General features: G+C 46.3%; 1 protein-coding gene across 1 annotated transcript; it reads left to right on the forward strand.

Moving 5' to 3' along the window:
- Positions 1-1,599: 1,599 nt before the first annotated feature.
- LOC147358897 (membrane-spanning 4-domains subfamily A member 7-like) lies at positions 1,600-18,934 on the forward strand. Its single transcript, XM_086341902.1, has 6 exons — positions 1,600-1,765; positions 5,540-5,702; positions 11,509-11,643; positions 13,402-13,458; positions 15,148-15,354; positions 18,472-18,934. The coding sequence occupies exons 2-6, from the start codon at positions 5,553-5,555 to the stop codon at positions 18,589-18,591; spliced, it is 669 nt and encodes a 222-aa protein (XP_086198028.1). The 5' UTR covers positions 1,600-1,765; positions 5,540-5,552; the 3' UTR covers positions 18,592-18,934.
- The last annotated feature ends 1,915 nt before the right edge of the window (positions 18,935-20,849 follow it).

Genomic DNA, 20,849 nt, shown 5'->3' on the forward strand with positions numbered 1-20,849 from the left:
CATGTGCCCAGATAGGAAACAAACCAGAGAGGAAGTTCATTACTCAGGGAAGGGGAAGTCAGGAGCTTGTCAACTGGGGGTAAGAAGGACGTTTCATACTGTTTATGCAGAGCAGAGACTGAAAACTAAAACTATGGGTGGGAAATATGAGTTGCTTAGAACAAGTCCTGCTGTGCATAGGTGATAATCATTTGTCAGCTTCAGGAGGTTGAATCAGTTGTAATGAGACATAGTCAGCTTTATTTCCTAGCGATACTTACCTTTTATACTCAAAATTAATTGCTAGCCAAAATGATGGGAAACACTGACAAACGAATGTTGGGCTTTAAGACACCAGTAAAGTCCGACATAACACAGGTGCTGTACATTTAAAACGGAAGATGCGATTCTTCCGCGTGCATGTTAACAATAACCTGCAAAGTCATGGTAAAATGGCCCCGTATCCATTCACTGCCACTGGCTTGTTTGAGGAAATACCTAGGGAGTAGGCTTATTAAGTCTTCAGTGTTCCATTTCATAATTTTGCAAACATTTTCGACTAAACCTTCAAAGGCAGGTGATTTTGTCAGCTTCGGTCTGCTGGTGCACCCTGCCATTCTCAAATGCCGCAGACAGTGCGGTGTTACAAGATGTGCCGTTCCCCACGGCCCTGGATGCTGGCAGGCGCAAGCTCAGGGTGCCAGGAAATGAAGAGACATCCAAAGGAAGCAACAAGTGGGCAGTGAGATGCCATAGGTTGCTTTCACTTTGCCAACAGCTGGGGCAATGGGGAAATATATCAGTTCTCCCAAGTTCAAAATTAGTATCAGTATTATCACAAGTTGTGGAATGCCTACATTCTGTAAACTCTTTCTGGCCTCTCCCTCTAATTTTCCCAACAGCCACAGAGTGGAATTAATATTGTCTACCCACATTATTATTGTCTACTTTCCCAGGTGCTCAGTGGTAAAGAATCTGCCTGCAATGCAGGAGACACAGGTTCAATTCCTGGGTTGGGAAGATCCCCTGAAGAAGGAAATGGCAACCCACTCCAGTATTACTGCCTGGGAAATTCCATGGACAGAGGAGCCTGGTGGGCTACAGTTCATGGGGTTGCAAAAGAATTGGACATGATTTAATGGCTAAACAACAAGCCTCATTTCAGTTCAGTTCAGTCATTCAGTCATGTCTGACTCTGCGACCCCATGGACTGCAGCACGCCAGGCCTCCCTGTCCATCACCAACTCCCGGAGTTTACTCAAACTCATGTCCATTGAGTCAGTGATGCCATCCAACCATCTCATCCTCTGTCTTCCCCTTCTCCTCCTGCCTTCAATCTTTCCCGGCATCAAGGTCTTTTCAAATGAGTCAGCTCTTCACAGCAGGTGGCCAAAGTTTAGCAGATAAGAAAACTCAAGCTTAAAGGAATTAGCTGAATGTACCCAAGGAAAAAGGAAATGAATTCTAACTGGGGTTGTGCATCTCACAAATCTTCACAAGCTCTTTCTCTTATCTGTTACTTCTCCTTTGTGTTATTTCCCAGACCTTGAAATTCAGAAAGAGGAAGAAGTATTTTTCATACATCAATTGTCTGTAAATAGAGCAAATCATTTCTTGTGTAATCAGAAGTACTGCTATTCTGAAGAAGGGACGGGAAGTGTCAGAAGTGGGAGGGCAGAGGAGCAAGGTCGCTGTGGCAGGAACAGCAGTGGGAGGTTCTGGCTGAGCTCCCCGGAGCAGAGCTGCCCCACCAGCCACAGCACACAGGACTGGGCTGCAGGAACAGGTAGGCACCTTGGTTTGGGCTTCCCAGGTGGCTTGGATGGTAAAGAATCTGCCTGCAATGCAGGAGACCCACGTTCCTGGTCGGGAAGCTCCTCTGGAGAAGGGAAGGCAACCCACTCTGTATTCTTGGCTGGAGAGTTCAATGGAGAGATGAGCCTGGAAGGCTGCAGTCCATGGGGTCGCGATGAATCGGACACAACTGAGCAACTAATGCTTTCACGTTTTCTTTTGACTTGGATCATGAATTTGCAGGGCAAGGACCGTCCTTTAAATGGGCAGCCAGGAACAGGACTCTCATTCTGTCTCTGACCCCCTGCTTGGCTTGCTAAGCCTTCCCAGGTTTCTGTTTATTTACTTTCCAAATCAGAGAATGGAGTGAAATGATTCTTAGGTTTCCTTCAAGATGTTGAGGGGATGATTTTCTATAATTCTCTGCATTTCCTGGTGTGTCAGTCTTACACAGAACACGCTCTCTGTGTTCTGTCTAACACTGTGCAGTTAGATTGAACCCTGAGCACCGAGCCCCACTGCTCTATTCTAATTCTGTAAGACAGAAAATTGCTCTTTGCAGAGCAGGTGGCCTCCAAGTGGTGACTTGTCTTCAAAGTTGGGGTTTTAGAAGTGTTTGCAAAGTTGGGAGCTACCACAACTTTATCTCCCCTTGATGAATGTGGAAGGAAAAAGGAGTTCTCTCAGACAGTGGAGCTTGAAGACAATGGCATCAGTCTGGAGCCTTCTTGCAAAGTCATAAAGAAACTTGGTGATATAGAATTCTTCCTAAAACCCAGCCATACGTGTCAAAATTCAACTAGTGTAGCCTTAAACTCATTAAAAACACTTCTAAATGTTACTCTCAGAAGGTAATTGAATAGACGTGGCACCACAGAGGGGCAAAGATATTCCTTGTGGCGTTGCTCATAATGGTAACTGTCAGAATGGGCTTCCCAGGCGGCTCAGCTGGAAAAGAATCGGCCTGCAATGTGGGAGACCTGGGTTCAATCCCTGCACTGGGAAGATCCCCTGGAGAAGGGCATGGCAACCCACTCCAGTATTCTGGCCTGGAGAATTACATGGACAGAGGAGCCTGGCAGGCTGCACGGGGTCACAAAGAGTCGGACATGACTGAGCGACTAAGCACAGCACAGTATCGAAGTTTCAGCTTCAGCATCAGTCCTTCCAATGAATATTCAGGATTAATCGCCTTTAGGATGGACTGTTTATATCTCCTTGCAGCCCAAGGGAGTCTCAAGAGTCTTCTCCAGCACCACAGTTCAAAAGCATCAATTCTTCAGTGCTCAGCCTTCTTTATAGTCCAACTGTCACACCCATACATGACAACTGGAAAAACCATAGCCTTGACTAGACGGACCTTTGTTGGCAAAGTAATGTCTCTGCTTTTGAATATGCTATCTAGGTTGGTCATAACTTTCCTTCCAAGGAGTAAGCGTCTTTTAATTTCATGGCTGCAGTCACTATCTGCAGTGATTTTGGAGCCCAGAAAAATAAAGTCTGACACTGTTTCCACTGTTTCCCCATCTGTTTGCCATGAAGTGATGGGACTGAGCCAGAACTGTGTCTGAGTGTCTCCTGCGGAGGTCGGGGTCAGCAGTGGCCTGCCACAGGGGCAGGGGCTCTGGGTGCAGTAGACCTGGGTGTGGCATAAACCCTCTTGGAGGAGGTCACCACTAACCCCACCATAGAGCCGCCAGAACTTAGACAGGACTTGGAAACAGACTTTTGGAGGGCACAAACAGAAGCTTGTGCACCAGGACCCAGGAGAAAGGAGCAGCGGCCCCACAGGAGACTGGCCCAGGCTTGGCCGTGAGTGTCCAGGAGTCTCCAGCAGCTGTACACTGGAACTCACACAGCATGAGAATCAACAGTAACGTCTGTAAAACTAAAGTTGTAAGTGGTGAAAGATAATAAACACACATGGTACATGAGAATACAGCGAGGCAGAGGCACCAACTAGGACTCCAGCCCCAGTCTCGGGCTTAGAGCCAAGCATAGACTAGAGCCCTTGGCTACAAGAACTGACAAATACAGCAAGGATCCAGAACCACAAAGATTTTTTTTTAATCTTTAAGTTGAAGGTCAATTTTTTATTTCTTTCTTTCGAATTTAATTTTTAAATTTTTTATTGTGGTAAGAGCATAGAACATGAGCTCTTTGTAAGAGAATTTTAAATGTACAGTATTGTTATCTATAGGCAAGATGTTGTACAGCACATCTCCAGAGCTTATCTTGCATAACTGAAACTTTATACATATGTTACATCAACTCCTCACTTCCTGGAAACCACCGTTCCATTCTAGTCCTGGCTTTTGTGAGTCTGCTGTTTTAGACACCGCATGTAAGCTGCATCGTGCAGCCTTTGTCCTCTGTGACTGGCTACTACACTCAGCCTTCCCTAGGAACAGTCTTAAAAGAGAAGGAAATGCCGCACAATGTGACAATATGATGAACCTTGAGAGGCTGGTTCCTAAGAGTGGCCCCAGCAGACAATCATGGGACTTCACTCAAAGTGTGACCTGAAAAAAGAGATGTTGTTCTGAGAACAGATCTGGGGGCACCCCAGAGGCAGCAGCGCTGCTGAGCTGGTGGGCGGCAGACAGCTCTCTCCTTGAGTCCATGCTGAAGCTGCCAGCGTTGGGAAGAAAGGAAGGGAAAGAAAAGGATGCATGTGGTCCTGAGAGGAAAATCACAGGTCGGATGGCCTTGGTGCTGACACTGCCCAGCTATGCGAATACAAGCTTGCACTAGTTACGTCGGCTACAGGATGGCAGGCCAAGTACTCTGCATGACACTTTCATTTAATGAAAACCACTTGAACTTATTATCCCTAAGTTTCTAAATGTATAAAGTGGATTTAATAACGTCTAAGTTGTTATAAGGATTACAGCTACTACAGCCCAGTGCCTAGAATTCATTGGGAGTTAAATAAAAGTGTTCATATTAACAATTGTTAAACTAATAGAGACAAGGGGCTTGTTCTGGTGCTGCCCCCGTGGTCATGTCTGGCTCTTTTCGACCTCGTGGACTATAGCTCGCCAGGCTCCTCTGTTCGTGGGATTTCTTTCTGGCAAGAACAGCTGGACTGGCTGCCATTTTCTCCTCCAGGGGATCATCCCCACCCAGTGACTGAATAGGCAGATCTTACCACCAGCACCAGCTGGGAAGGCCCCGTTCTAGGTGAGATAAGTCATTTGCTGAAAGGGACGTGGAATAGGATCGATCAGCATCTCAAAGGAAAGAAAAGAAGACTATGACGGAAGACTGGGAAGAATAGATGTAGCATAAAATTACAGTACGGGGGGGGCTTCCCGGGTGGTTCCGACTGCGCTTCCGCTGCAGAGGGCCTGGATCCGCCCCCTGGTTGCTGCGAGGGCTGGCCATACCATACCGGCGATGTGGTTGGGGATGTTCCCCGGTGAGGCCGAGGTACAGAGGGCTAAGGGAGAGGGTGAGAGCAGGGCGGCTGGAAGGAGAGTGAAGTGGGTGCGAAGCGAGCTCCCTGTGGACTGTTTGCCTGCGCACCGTGCGACTCCTCAAAATGCTTCCAGCCTTGTCGCCGCGACACGCGTCCTGTCCACAGCGAAGGCGCTGCAGCAGGCTTGCTGCTGGCCATCACTTCCACTGCTCCCCGCACTCAGCTGGCTCCTAAAGGGCAGGTCACCTCTTGGACAATGGGGAAACACGTTAAGCTCCTGCAAAGTCTGGTTTCCTGTCTTTAAGTCAAACCTTGGGTCCCAACTGGGTTCACTTCTTTTTCCAGCGTCACCAGCACCATGCCATCACCGCTCAAGCTCATGACCAAGCGAGCCCTCGATGCCTTCACTCCAAAGGGCGTCGTTATTTCCAAAAGAGAGAAGCCTGGACACGTCTACCAGAAAGATGACCTGCCAAAAGGTCTGCCAAAAGAAGCCACAGTTCTCGGAGTAAGTCCATCTCCTTACAAGGGGAGCCCTGGGGAAAATATTATGAATGTATCCAGACCACAATCTACAATGGACCTGGGAGAATCTCTGTTTTTACCCTCCTGACTCCAGGCTTATTGGGACATGAAATGGAGCTTTATAGGAAGACCCTCCTGTAAACTAACTGAAACCATTAGATCTTTTCCACCAGAAATCTACACAATAAATCCTCTTATAATTTATCTTTACTATAGTAGACTTAGGATTTAACCATTTGATTTTACTCAGTATGTTTCAACTTGATTTTATTTTGAGCATATTTCTCAAACATTTTGAAATGAGACAATCTGGAGTCGTCTCGCTGCCATTTCCTCCCGTTCACGGGAGGAACTGTGAGACGCCCAGGCGTCCTAGGTCACCACCCTTCGTATTCAGCACTGAATTCCCACGTGCTCCTTAATGTCGCCTTTAGAGACCTAACTCCCATGCATCCCCAGATTTGGAAATCTGCCAAAAGTCAGAATTCAGGGCTAGTTAACAGCACGATGGCGCTTCGCAGGTGGCGCTCGTGGTAAAAAATACACCTGCCACTGCAGGAGATGCAAGACACGCAGGGTCAGCCCCTGGGGCGGGAAGATTCTCTGGAGAAGGAAATGGCCGCCCACTCCAGTATTCTTGCCTAGAAAATCCCATGGACAGAGGAGCCTGGTGGGCTACATCCATGGGGTTGCAAAAGAGTCAGACAGACCAAGTGACTGAGCACTCACAGCTCACACACAGCACAGCAGCATCATATTCTTTATCCCTCATTTTCTTTTCTCAAAGCCTCTTCTGAGGGCTTGTGCAAACAGAAATCTTGTTCCCAAGGGTACAGTTTTCACTGACACACTCACTGCTAGGCATGGAAATGAAGGCAGTATCTTCCTAGCTTCTCTTGGAGACTTCCAGATCAATCTTTTCCTCTCATTTCTAGAAACTTCTAGAATCTCCTGTCATCCTGGTAGGTTATTCACTCCAGCTTTTAACAAAGGACAATGCAACTGTCCTTTTCATTTATTACTTGAAAAATCCCACTTTCAGTCTCTCACCTGAAAAAGATATTTTTGAAATCTTAGTTGTGTTCTGAACGATGGAAGAGAACAACTATTTCAAGCAATTGCAGACAGTCATAGACTTCAAAAGGCACTTGTTAGGGTAATTCTAACATTAGGGATAATTAAGAATTGATGGAATAAAATTTTAGGAAGATTGAGTTTGGTTTAAAAAACCTAAGAATAATCAGTGTTTTAGAAAATAACAGTAAATGATATACTGAAAAGTTTGAAACATGATCATCTTTAGGATAACCATCCGATGAATACGTTGCTTGAAAATAAAACCAATTACTGTTTATTATTCTACTATCATTTACCAGTAGTCACTCTCTTAATTTACTTCTTTCAAATAGCTGGTTCTGAGCTGACTTGCCTTTCTCCTCGTTTTGCCCATGCAGCCTATAATCTAGCCTACAGTTAGCCTAGAATCACAAACACATTTCACCATTTGCTTCAGCAATCAATAAGAGATATCAGTAAGAGATAAGTTTTCATTCATACATTCACCTGTCGTTTATCGAGCACGTGCGGTGTGCCAGCTACTGTTTTACACACTGGAGTTAATCAGTGAACTATACACTTCAGAGCTGTTTTTTTTTTTTTTTTAAGCCCCATTCCCATATTCCTTGAAGGAATTGGAGAGACAAAGACACATTCCAGTGAGTTCCCACTTCGTTCACTCTCCCAGATAATTCACTCTTTCCCTTTCAGATTTTGACTGTTGAGTCACTGTCCCTCCATACAGTAGAGTTTCCATCATAAGCCATTGCTATTTCAATATTGGTGTTTGTGATCTTTCCCAACGCCGTGCCCTCTTAGCTCCTTGACCTCTTCTCCCCAAGGATCTTGTCCAGCCTTCCTTAGACAAACATTCCCTGGGTCATACCCTGTACCTTATCAGTACTAAGAGCAGGAACCCAGTTGAGAAGGTAACAGGCAGGAAACCTCCGGGCCCCCACATGGAGGAAATAGGCAGCAAGCATCAGACGATTTTTCATCTCTCTCTTAAGCAGCAGGAGAAAACAAACTACAAATGTAAGATTTTTCCCTTCTCTATACAAATTTAAAAGGTTTCTTTTAAAATTCTGTGTTGCCATGACGACACCTGGTTCCACCTGAACTTCAGTTTTCTCAAACCTTGAGCTAGCCAATGCGGCTTTTCTTATGGAAATGCTTTTCTTAAGCTTTGTTAATGAACTAAGTATTTTCCTTAGATTCTGTCTTTCTTCAAGTCCATTCTTCCTAAGACTCAGAACGGATCAGGGCTCAACAAACCAGTATGTTTTACTCACGGAAATGTTCTCTTAAGCTATGTTAATGAGACTATATATTTGCTTGGAAACCTGCCTTTCTTCAAGATTCATGTCAATTGTCTTATGGCCTGGGATGACTCCCCTGGTGCCAGTGTTGTCTCAGAATGCATGTTGTGGGTGAGCAGCCCAGTGCCACTCTCTGAGTTTTGAGACATTTCCTTTCTCTAATTAGCAACCTACTAATGGGTGTATAACTTCTTGCTAAAAACTACCATGGGGCACTCTTTCTGTCCCCTTCTGATGTCTATGTTGGAAGCTTTCTCTACCAGATTTATGCTTTAATAAATCTTCATCACACAAAAGCTCTGAGCGATCAAGCCTCATCTCTGGGCCCGGATTGAATTCCTCTCCTCTGGAGGCCAAGAATCCCGGCATCTTCCATGGCTCAGCAACAACCTTTTGCAATCATTATCTATTTTTCAAGAATCTCATACTACAGCCACAAATTCTAATCTCTCAAGGTCGTTCCCTCTGACTTCCATTGACTCTTTGTTTAACCTTGCTGAAACTTACTAATAATAACCCTTCCTCACAGAGCCTTCCTCTCCCAGCCACGACCCCCAGGGGCCACTCTCTTGTGATGCCTTCAACAACCTCATCCTCGCATCCTTAGAGCACACTCTCCAGGAAAAAACCTATGACATTGATTTAACTCTAATGCTGCCCATTTGCCTAATCTGTACTTGAATTCACACAACTAACCATGCCTGAAAACATGCCCACATTCACATGCACACATACACATCACTTCTTATTTACGACCATAAGCCCAAACGGACTGTCAAAGCTGCCTGAAATGTGCATGGTATTTGTTTCATCTGTTCACTTTCCTATGACCCCAGAAAACCACTTCATACATTCTTTCCCTCCCCCGCCCCCAAAACCTCTAGAGTCTTCCTTTTCCATTGATCACCTTGCTTCCTAAAAGGCTAAGAAAGTTGAGCCTATCTGGTGAGAAAGTCTGAAAGCTGCTACACATCTATAATTACCCACATCTATGCTCATGTATTCTTTATCTCCTCCCCATTGCTGAAAATAAAATAAATGCCCACCTTCTAATTAAGATATTCTTCCCTGGGGGCAGTAGATCCCAACCCTTTTCACTTGCTCCAGTAATTCTCTGAAAATTTTCTTAATCAATTCCATGAAGGCAGAATCTTATTGCAATTTCCCCCCATCTTGAAAACAAATAAACAAAAAGCAAAAGCAAATACTTTTGACTTCACACACCCTCCAGCTGATGCCCCCTTCTCCCCTTGCATTCCCAGGAGCACTTCCTAATGGGGGAAGTCAGTGTCTCTAATTATTCTTGGATGATACTCTCTCTTGAGCCATATCTGGTGGTATCTGTCCCCTTTGCTCCACGCTGCTAACCCAGTTTCCAGGCCTTTGGTGTTGATTTTCTCAAGCTAATAGAAAGGTTTGATGCAGCTGATCACTCTCTCCTACTTGAAATACTATATTCTTGGATGGGCTTCCCTGATAGCTCAGTTGGTAAAGAATTTGCCAGCAATGCAGGAAACCCCAGTTTGGTTCCTGGGTTGGGAAGATCAGCTGGAGAAGGGATAGGATACCCACTCCAGTCCTGTTGGGTTTCCCATGTGGCTCAGCTGGTAAAGAATCCACCTGCAATGTGGGAGACCTAGGTTCGATCCCTGGGTCCGGAAGATCCCTTGGAGAAGGGAAAGGCTACCCACTCCAGTATTCCAGCCTGGAGAATTCCATGGACTGTATAGTCCATGGGGTCACAAAGAGTCAGACATGACTGAGCGACTTTCACTTTCTTTCTATTCTTGGACATCAGTCCTTCTGGTTTTCCTCCTTCCTTCTGGGTCTTGCTTTTTATGTTTCTATTTTTCTGATCCTAAATTTGGGGTTCTCCACAGCTCAGTCCTTGACTCCATTCTCTTTCCATATCTGTTACAATGAAGAACTCATCTGGTAATAGGGATTTAAATATTATCTTCACTTACAACTTGGAACAAGAAGGCTGTATCTGTTGCCAGGATCTCCCAACTTAAGACTCACATATGCAAAAGCCTATGTCCATCTCCACTTGGGCGTCTACTCGACACCTCTCCCTAGCCTGCCCCGGGCTGAAATCCCGATCTTCCACCCCAAGCCCAGTCCCCATACAGTAATGCCAAGTTTAAATCAGTGTTGACTCCATCACTTCAGATACTCAAGCCGAGCCCCTTGGAGGCACACTTCATCCCTTTCTCATAATCCACATTCACACCATTAGCAAGTCCGATAGGTTTACTCTCCACAGCGCATCTAGAACCGCCTCTGTTATCCACATCTTCCTCCAGGCTGGCGCCATCTCACGTGTGAATTACGGAAATGCCCTCTCTATTCATGCCCCTGCTCTGTCTCCTTACGATCTACTCTCAACTCAGCAGACACGACGATCTTTTAAAAACGTGAATTAGATCATGTACTATCCTTGCTCAAAGGCGTCCAGTGGGCTTGCCTTTTTACTGAGAATGACGGGCAAAGTCGGTAAAAAGAGCCTGCAATGCCGTACATAGTTTGCATCACACCCTTAGTACTTCTGAGGGCTCAGTTCCTAATACTTTGCTCTTAACTCATTTTGATCTCCAAGGAATTCATCAGGAAAGGACATAACACACGTCTGGTGACAGTGCTTTTTCACTCGCTTAATTCCCCTGATGTCTGGGATAGTCAATAAATATTAAAACAGTGAGTTTTAAAAGTGTTTAATAAGTATTAAACAGTGAGTAAAGTGAGTAAAGCTCCGTATCAGATGAATAGGGCTGGAAACCTGGTTCTTCCATCTGGCCACTGGCATGGGTTTTTACAAGTTATTTTGACTCTGGTGCCTCATTTTTCTTATCCATGCGTGAGACGAGATGAATAGCTAAAACGCAGAAAGTGTTCAACAAACATAGATGACTGTCACCACCATTGGTGTCATTAAAAAGTATGAATAATTATTAAAATCCGATGATGAATAAGATGAACTATGGCACTAAAGACTTTCTGCTCTACTTCAATTGAAATTGAGCCTTTTATTAACATTCCCATGATAAATTTGCTTTCTATAGCCATCCAACTGGACCATTGTCTAGAAAATTTTTCCCTATGTATTTGCCCTAGACCAAACCAAACCAAACAAAGACCTGTAAACTACCTTTTGCAAAATAAAGTTAAAAATGCATCTATCACTTCCTGATTTGCTAGGTTAATAATTCTATCAGAAATAAAGAGGTTAGTTGTATATGACTCTCTAATAGAATGCCTATTGGCACCTTGTAACACTCCCCCGCTCCTTCTAGTGACAGATGATGGCGTGTACTCTGCACTCTTCAGAATTCGCCGTGTGCGTGCAATGACAGCTCTCATCTGTTTACAGTGTTCTCTGGAATATTTTACAGTTTTCCCTCTTATTTCTTTCAGATCATCCAGATCCTGTGTTTCCTGGTGATTTCAAGTTTGGGGGTCATCTTGGTTTCTGTTCCCAATTCTTCCCAGCTCAGCCCAGCAATTTCCAGCATTCTGATGACTGGGTACCCATTTTTAGGAGCTCTGTGTGTGAGTAGAGTGGGGTCTCCAAGAGGGGATATGCTTTATAAGTGCCAGCTGGGTGCTAAGTCATGGAATGACTCAATCCCAAGAAGCAGGAGAAGACTGAGTTCCGCCACCTTCCCTGTATTATTATTGCACATCGCGTGTCTCTAGTTCAGGAAAAGCGGCAGAAGGACAGTCCATCCTGCGTGAGCCTCCCAGGGAGTGGCTGGCTGGGGCAGGAGGCAGTATGGTCACACAGTGGGCATGCCAGTGCAGCATTTCTTACCTGGCTTCATGACATACTTCCAGAAAGCAGGTTTTTCCTATCCTTCTTTGGCCCTTTGGTGAGGCCATTGGAATCCCTCCAGTTTAAGAGTAATCCACCTGTCAGCAGAAAGTGAAAAGCTGGTTTTTTCTTAAATAAAATGAGCGCTGCTGGTAGATGCCACAGATCTGCAGAGGATTAACTCACAGTGGTAAGACTCATGGGACTAGGGACACTCTTGCCACAGATCTGCAGAGGATTAACTCACAATGGCAAGACTCATGGACCAGGGACACTCTTGCTGCATAAAGTTTTTTTGAGGCCTTCCACATAGTGGCTCATGGCAAAGGGCCCAGCAGATCCTTTGCCTTGGAGATTAGCCAGGACCTCCCCACATCTCCCACAAAAGGCCACTTCTCCATGCAGCATTCCGGCAGAGGAGAAAAAGGCATGTTCTGGGCAGACAGACTTTTGCCACGGTGCCTCCTCTGTATGGACACCGTCCTCGTGTGGGCAAACCGTGCATTGAGGCAGGGGGAGCCCTGCTTCCGCCCCCAGAGCGCTGCTTGTCCTGACTCCTCTATCTCACCCACAGTCTGGGCTCCTGCATTTTCTAACGAAAGCTAGAAGTGACTCACGCTTGACCAGCTTTGTCTGCAACCACCCGATCCCAAGTTTAAACCACAAGCTTAACCCATGTTTCAGATTCTCAGAACATTATCCCTCCACCAACTGGACTCTTAATACCACTGGGATCAAATGCAGACTTGAAGGGCTTTAAAAGACTCTTCACATATAAGACTTTCACATCTGACCCTTCCCATTTTCCTCAACTCCCAGCCTAGCTCAGGTTACTGACACCAACGGCTCGATGCGCATGTGTTTCTGCACTTTGCGCCATTGGAGCCTGTCTGCTACATGCTTTAGGTGGCTGCTCCTGCCCTTCTGAGCCCTCAAGTCACGGTCTTTCTCGGTCTCCTCTCTTTCCACCTCGTCATCTAGCAACACTTGCCTCCCTCCATGTGTAGCTCCTTCCCAAACCTCCTCAGCTCCTAGTGATTTCACTAATATAAATTCAGCTCCTCTGTGCATCCTGCGGATTCTTCAAAGTCAATGGAGGCATCCTGGGGGTGAATATCAGGGGTCTCTATCCATATGGATCCCAATGAATTGACATGATGTATTGATTGAGCTGGGGCTTCCCGGGTGGCTCAGTGGTAAAGAATCTTCCTGCCAGTGCAGGAGATACAAGGGACGTGGGCTTGATTCCTGGTCAGGAAGATCCCCCAGAGTAGGAAATGGCAACTCTCTCCAGTATTCTTGCTTGGGAAGTTCCATGGGCAGATGAGCCTGGCGGGTTACAGTCCATGGGGTCGCAAGGAGTTGGACACGACTGAGGAACTCAGCATGTGCGCGTGTGCACACACACACACACGCACATTGATTGCCTGAGAGGAACATGGTGGTCACATTTCTGTAAGTCAACTGAACTGATCATTTCTCTCTTTTCTGAGCAGTTTGCCATTACCGGAACCGTCTCAATTATCTCTGGAAAAAAATCAAATAAGCCTTTTGTAAGTATGAGAACCATTGATTCTTAGCTGACTGGAATAAAAGGAACTTCAGAGTTAACTCTTTGGGGGGGATTTGGGCTCTTCCCTCCTAGACTAGTGCTCTTTGCCCTACAAAGAGGCCTCTAGCATCATATTCTAAGCATGGAGGAGGTTTACCTCATTTGCTTAAATGGTAGAAATTTTTGAATATACCACGGGCTCCTTACGACTTGCTATCTTGGCCCTGAAGGGGACAGACGCCCATCTTGCTAGAGCCTAGAGGTCCTTTCTAGGATAGGGAGATCCTTTTCTAGAGGCAGAGGTGTGTGGGCGTAGGTCCTGTTGCCATCTCCTCCACCTGCTTAGAAACAGCCGTCAGACTGCAGCCATTTTGCTGACAAGGTCAGGAGGGGGCGAGGGGAGCAGGCGCTGAGGTCTTTGATCCTCTCCATAGCAAGCTCCCCTTCGCACAGCCACACACCCACAAACATGACCTCAGGAGAAGCCACATCCCGACTCAGGAAGATCCACAGTCTGGTTAGCGATGGATGAGGGCACATCAGATGGTGTATGAGAGACGGTGTAGAGGCCAGTATAAGCTCCTGATGCTTGAAGCTGAACGTCTTAACCCCACAACCAGTGGACAGAAAAATGAAGAGTTCACAGCCTCGGATGGGGTCAGAGCTCTGTCGCTGACACTTCTGCGTGCTTCAAAAAGTTCCTTCCTTCTCCAGCCCCTGGTTTTCTCATCTACAAAATGCAGAAGAGAAACATGTGGCTCTCAGAGCTGGTTTTCCCAAGTGCCCTGAATTCACTGAAAAGGCAAGCCACAACCAGGATGACCTAACGCGATGTGACTTGCATGTGGGACCCAAGATGACACGGGGGCTCACATGTGGGACCCAAGACAGTACGTGGGCTCCACTGCCTACACTTGGCAACTCTGGGCAAAGACTCTGCCTGTTCAGGCTGCTGTTCCTTCAGGGATTCAGCATACAAAGCCCTGAAGCTATGGGGCCAAGAGATAAGAGGACAGAGCAACCATCCTCCCCAACAGCCGGTATCCCACTGTGATGTTAAAACAGAAAAGAGCGTGCGCTGGGAGCCTGACACCAAGCCTGGCTCATTTTTGTGGAGGAATCATATCCTGTGGAAGCTCTTTTCCCCAAGATGTAGAATACACCCCAGGAGAGAGTGTGACAGATGTGGTTCTCATTGCTCTGATTCGCCTCCAGATGGGTAGTCCAACTTCTCCAGCTGGTTTCAGCCTTTTCTCTGAAGCTGCTTCTTGATGGGAAGAGAGTCCGAGAATGGTCCTCACAGGAGGGACCAAAGGCCACATTCCAGGGCCCTTAGAGCAAAAGAAGGACGCTCAAGCTGCTGAGGGAGCCAAGGAGGCCCTGGCAGGCGCCCGGGAAGCTCCTTCTCCATCTTGGTGGCCCTCAGAGTCAAGGAGCCAGACCTCTTCCCCTAAGAAAGAACCGTTCATACATTTTCTCATTCAACAACCTTTTACTGATTATATCAGGTGACAAACCAGGTAGTGAGAAGGGCCTACAGAGTAAATAAAACACAGTCTGTGTCCCCAAGGAGCACACGGGTTGGAGGAGAACAGACGCAGGGAAGCCCCATTGCAGAGAGTGGATGGAGGGTGAACGGCCTCACGTGCTGCGTCCGTGATGAGGTCCCAGTGCAGAATTTTTCTTCCAGGCCATAAACAGCCTCATCTTCAGTGCAGTGAGCTCTGTGGCTGCTGGAGTGGGCCTCATCCTCCTCGCTGGCAGCCTGGTAGCCCTGAGTACGGCCTCCCAGCAGTGTGACTCCGGAAGGGATTACCTATCCTCGCTGCCTTATTCGACGTACTATTACTCGATATATGACGTCAAGGACTGTCTCCTGACCAGTGTCGATCTAACAGTAAGTAGACTGCACTTCCTGTCATGTGATACCTCAGTGTCCCTGCTTCGCAGACTTTTCTGCCTTTTCAGCAGTCTCCAGCCCTGTTGGTTTGAACGTCTGGAAGCAAATAGGAAAGACAAAAAATTATGGTTGAAAGAGGTTGGTCAGCAGGCTGCATAATACGGGCGAAGCACTGTGCGAGGTCAAAACAGGGAATCAAGAAGGGCTGTGCGTGATGGCCTGTTTGGTCATCCTTCTTAAATGATAAATACCCCATTCTCAGTAGCTTTAGCCCTCAAAGTGCCCCCTTCGTTGAACAGGCATTCCCACCGCCCACAGCACAGACAGAAACATTTCCTTTCGATTTGATTTGGGATTAATGCATCATATGGTAAGCTGGTATGGAACTTGAGCCTTAAGCCCAAGCACGGAACTACTAGACTGGCCTGGCAGGGCTGCAGACAGTGAGAGATGGTCTACCCAGGGAGGACTCTTAGCAGGAATGCCAGCATCCCTTGGCACCATCTTCTTGCCACACTTCCCCCAAACCTGATGGTCATCACCTGTTGATTATGACCATCTTGGCTTAGTCAGTCCTCTATATGCAGGCTCAGAGTTTGGAAACCATAAACTCTGGCCCTTTTAGGAGAAGGGTTACTCCCCTTGTGACTCCTCTTCGTCTGAGCTGGGGAGACAAAGGCAATCTGTGTCATCCCCTTGGATCTGTCTCTTGAATCACAGAGACTGTGTGTGCGTTTCTGAACTCACAGCCTTCTGTGAGGTTGCCTGTGGGACCCAGAGGTTGCCAAAAGCATCTGCTTTGATCCAGGAGCTTGAGGAAGTGGAAGGGTACAGAGACTCATCTGGCTGGAACTCAGCTTGAGGAAGCCCAGCAGACAGAACAACGCTGGTGCACGGGAGAGGTCAGGCAAAGCAAGGAGAATGAGAGAGGCGCTCTCCCGCCGTGGGTAATCAGACCTTAATTCAGCAAAAACGCATCTCAAACTGCCTCCCCCGCTCAGGTAACTAGAGCCAAAGAGAACTTCCTGCAACATCAGAGGAGCTGCGACTCGGCAGACCCGGCAGAATTCAAAGCCCACTCTCTTTATTAACGTAAAGATTACCTGGGGAAAGTAACAAAGTTAAAGTTAAAAATACATATCAAGAGATGGAAGACAGAAAGAAGGGAGGGTGGCAGGAAGGTCATCTTACATCCTAGAAAACTAAGAAGGATATTAAAGCCAGAGCAGAGGTCAGAAGACCGTGGCGGCCTGGAAGGAACATAGGTGTTGGAGGTGGGCTCATGGAAGTTTAATTCCCATGATACGATCTGAGGCTCTTCGGGCACGCTGGATGTAGGAAGCTCGCACCGAGTGCCCTGCAAAATGTTAGGAGCTGAGACTAAATATTTAGCCTATTTAAGAAATAAGACAAGGAGAACACTCTGTCCTGCATCTCAAGAAGCTTCCAGAAACTCTTCCATAAAGGTTTATAGGATGAAATCATCTCCCCAAGCCTTGTGCAGATAGGGTACCCAAATCCGAAATTACATATAAAATAGAGGAACCTTGACTAAAATGACTAACTTAAAATTGTCCCCGGATCTGTGAAACTCCCAAGGTACTATCAGAATCAAACCCAACTCCCATCAAGAGCTACTGTTGTTCCATCACTAATGCGTGTCCCACCCTTTGCAGCCTCATAGACCACAGCACTCCAGGCTCCTCTGTTGTCCACTGTGTCCTGGAGTTCGCTCAGGTTCTTGTCCACTGAGTCAGTGATGCTCTCTAACCGCCTCGTCCTCTGTGTCCCCTTCTCCTTGTGCTGTCTATCTTTCCCAGCTTCAGGGTCTTTTCCAGTGAGTCAGGTCTTTGTATCAGGTGGCCAAACTATTGGAGCTTTAGCTTCAGCATCAGTCCTTCCAATGAATGTTCAAGCTTCATTTCCTTTAGGATGGACTCTTTGCAATCTAAAGGACTCTCAAGAGTCTTCTCCATCAACAGAGATGTCTGTAAGTCCAAATTATGCGTTTCCTACCTACCATGAACTCTCCAACCATCACCGCCCACACACTGAAGTTATCTAAGAATGAAAATATTTTGAAAAACATTAAGGGAAAAAATGAGGGATAGCAGAAAATAGGACAAACATGAAATGTAGTTACCTGAGAGTTAGAGATTACATCATAATTTGAAAAAATGCTATAATGAAACTGCATTTTAAACAATTAAAGATATTTAAAAAGGAATTAAAACCAAATGAAAGAATATGGCAACGAACAAAAAAACAAGTTGATCTGAAAAAGAGCCAAATAGTATGATTATAAATGAAAATTAAAATATTTGAAATTAAGAACTTAGCATCAGTTAAATAGGAGATACAACATATAGGTCTGATTAAACCACATAGAACACAATACACTAAGATAAAAATTTAGAAAATATCAATGAGAAGTTAAAAGACACGGAGGACACAGTGAAGGGAGAAGGTTCAACACATCTCATATGAGCTCCAGTGGGACAGCGTGGTAGACAGGGAGGATGCAATAGAAATAAGCAAGAACTTGGCAGAATTTAAGAAAGATATGGGAGTTCAGACTGAAGGACTGCACTGAGATTGTTGCAGGATGAATAAAAAGCCCACACCTAGAAACAGCGTGGCAACCAAAGACACTCAAGAAAAAAGAGAAAATAATAGGAGCGCCTATAGGTAAGTGAGCGACCTCCCTGGTGGCTCAGCTGGTAAAGACTCTGCCTGCAACGCGGGAGACCTGGGTTCGATCCCTAGGTTGGGAAGATCCCCTGGAGAAGGGAACGGCTCCCCACTCCAGTGTTCTGGCCTGGAGAATCCCGTGGACTGTATGGGGTCGCCAGGAGTCGAACACGACTGAGCAGCTTTCACACACACACAGGGGAATGAAGGCTGACTCTCATCTCTGAGTGTGGAATACCGAGGTCTTGAGGGGAAACCCTTGCTATTCATTTCCCTGCTTCGGTTCAGAGATCCAAAAGGAAAAGCAGGAAAGAGGATGACGTGGTCCTCACCGCCCCTTCCTCTCTCCACTGTTAGAGTCTTCACTCGCAGTCTTGTCTCCTGAACGAGTCGGGCACCAACCATCCCTGTGTTGACTTACAGGGTGTCCTGCTGGTGATGCTCAGCTTCACGGTGCTGGAGCTCTTAGCAGCTGCATACGCTTCTGTCTTTTGGTGGAAACGGTCGACTGTGACAGCCCTGCGTTCATCCAGTCACGAATAAGAAGAACCGGGGGACTGGAGCCGACATACGCACATCACGACGGATGAGATAACTAATAAGAACCTGCCGCATAGCACAGGGCCTTTTCTCAGCGCTCTGGGCTGGCAAAGAGGGAGCGCGTGTGCATGGACGGCAGACTCACGAGACTAACACGATTCGGCAAAGCAGCTAAACCCCAGGAAAAACAAAAAGACGAGAGGATGTGTGGTCTTGCGCTGGTGTGAGCTGGCGCGTCGTGTGGTTTATAGGCCCTGCTTCTGTAGCGCTTTCATACTCACATTGCTTAAATTTTAAACATCATGGATTCCAAGAACACTTCAATTAAAAAATACTTCTACAATAATACGGCTCTATTTCTGTCAGTTAAATATGCCTCTGTTCTCTGTCTCATTTAACAACCTTATTCTTAAATATCTAAACTCAAAGATCGAATTTAACCAGAACGCTCTCTCCCATCTAAGTCCTAGACCAAACAAGAAATTAGACACATAGAAATATAATTAACTTGTTACTGTACTGGAGTGAATAGAACTGCCCAATAAAGAGGCTCCTACTGTCTCCCCTGGTCTAGGCTGAGGCCTATCCTAGAGGGAACGTGCGACAGAAATCCACAGCATGCCTTCCGAGTGACACGTACAAAGATGGGCACAAAGTGATACACACCAGAGCCCCTACAGGAAACTCCAAACACCAAAGTGATACACACCAGAGCCCCTACAGGAAACTCCAAACGCCAAAGTGATACACACCAGAGCCCCTACAGGAAACTCCAAACGCCAAAGTGATACACACCAGAGCCCCTACAGGAAACTCCAAATGCCAAAGTGATACACACCAGAGCCCCTACAGGAAACTCCAAACGCCAAAGTGATACACACCAGAGCCCCTACAGGAAACTCTCCAAATGCCAAAGTGATACACACCAGAGCCCCTACAGGAAACTCTCCAAATGCCAAAGTGATACACACCAGAGCCCCTACAGGAAACTCTCCAAATGCCAAAGTGATACACACCAGAGCCCCTACAGGAAACTCTCCAAATGCCAAAGTGATACACACAAGAGCCCCTATAGGAAACTCTCCAAATGCCAAAGAGTAGGAAAGACAAATAAAACCGTGGTGTAGTCGGACAATGGATGGGCTTCCCAGGTGGCTCGGACGGTAAAGAGCCTCCCTGCAACGCAGGAGACCCAGCTTCAGGTCCTGCGTTAGGAAGATCCCCTGGAGAAGGGCATGGCAGCCCACTCCAGTATTCTTGCCTGGAGAACTCCATGGACAGAGGAGCCTGGCGGGCTTCAGTCCTGGGGGTCACAAAAGGTACAGCTGAGCGACTAACACACACAAACAATGGCGTGTGATATACCAACGCAAGTGGACAAACAGCAATTATATGCCACATGGACGACTCCCACAGTGTATGATTCCACGTGTACACGTGGAATCTAACTGAGAGGGTCAGGATAGTGGTTACCTTTGCAGGTGATGATTGGAAGGGGACCCAGAGGGCACACGGGTTCCTGGAGACACTGTTTTTCTTGATCTGGATACTAGTGCTCTAGAGTGCACTAGAATGTTTTCATGTGTGTGTGTGTGTGTGTGTGTGTGTGTGTGAATATTTTACACTGGGGCTGGAGAAACTTTGAGATTTCTTTTTACCCAATAAGCCAAGCAATGCAATAAAATTGTATGTTATCCAAGAGCTATTTCTTATTTACTTTCTACTGTTAATAGAAAGTTTCTTCAGAATATCTAGAGGATTGTATTCAGCATTATCTAGGTTAATATTGCAAACTGATGGGAGGATTGGTAAGGACATTTCACCTTTCATTTCTAACCTCTCATCCAAACCCTTACCCCTAGCCTGGTTGTCTGTCAAAATTGGAGTGACCATCTGCTCAGTTCTAAAGTCAGAAATTTGGGAGTCTGTCTTGGCTCCTTACTTTTTGCTTCATAACCACATTCAGTTTGGGAAATCAATTAGCAAGAATCACTAACAGGAAGATCTAAGAAACTTGTAGCAAGAAAAGGTGTGAAAAGTTTCAACCAAGCCCAAGAAGACACTGCAGACATTTATCATACATATTAGAAGTCCAAGTTCTTAGCCCTGATTTTCTAAAAATGCATCTTCCTCAGAAACTTAACCCAGAATCACTGGCTGAGTCACACATACTCAGATCCTTATCACAAACTCTCTGATCCTTCTGATCTTAGCCAACTCCAGTGAGAGTCTCCTTGCTGAAGTGAGTTAGCAGCCTCACT

The sequence above is a fragment of the Bos grunniens genome, chromosome 15 (genome assembly GCF_055505025.1).
Source record: "Bos grunniens cultivar Pamir isolate PY7600 chromosome 15, Bosgru_T2T1.0, whole genome shotgun sequence".
Taxonomy (NCBI): Eukaryota; Metazoa; Chordata; class Mammalia; order Artiodactyla; family Bovidae; genus Bos; species Bos grunniens.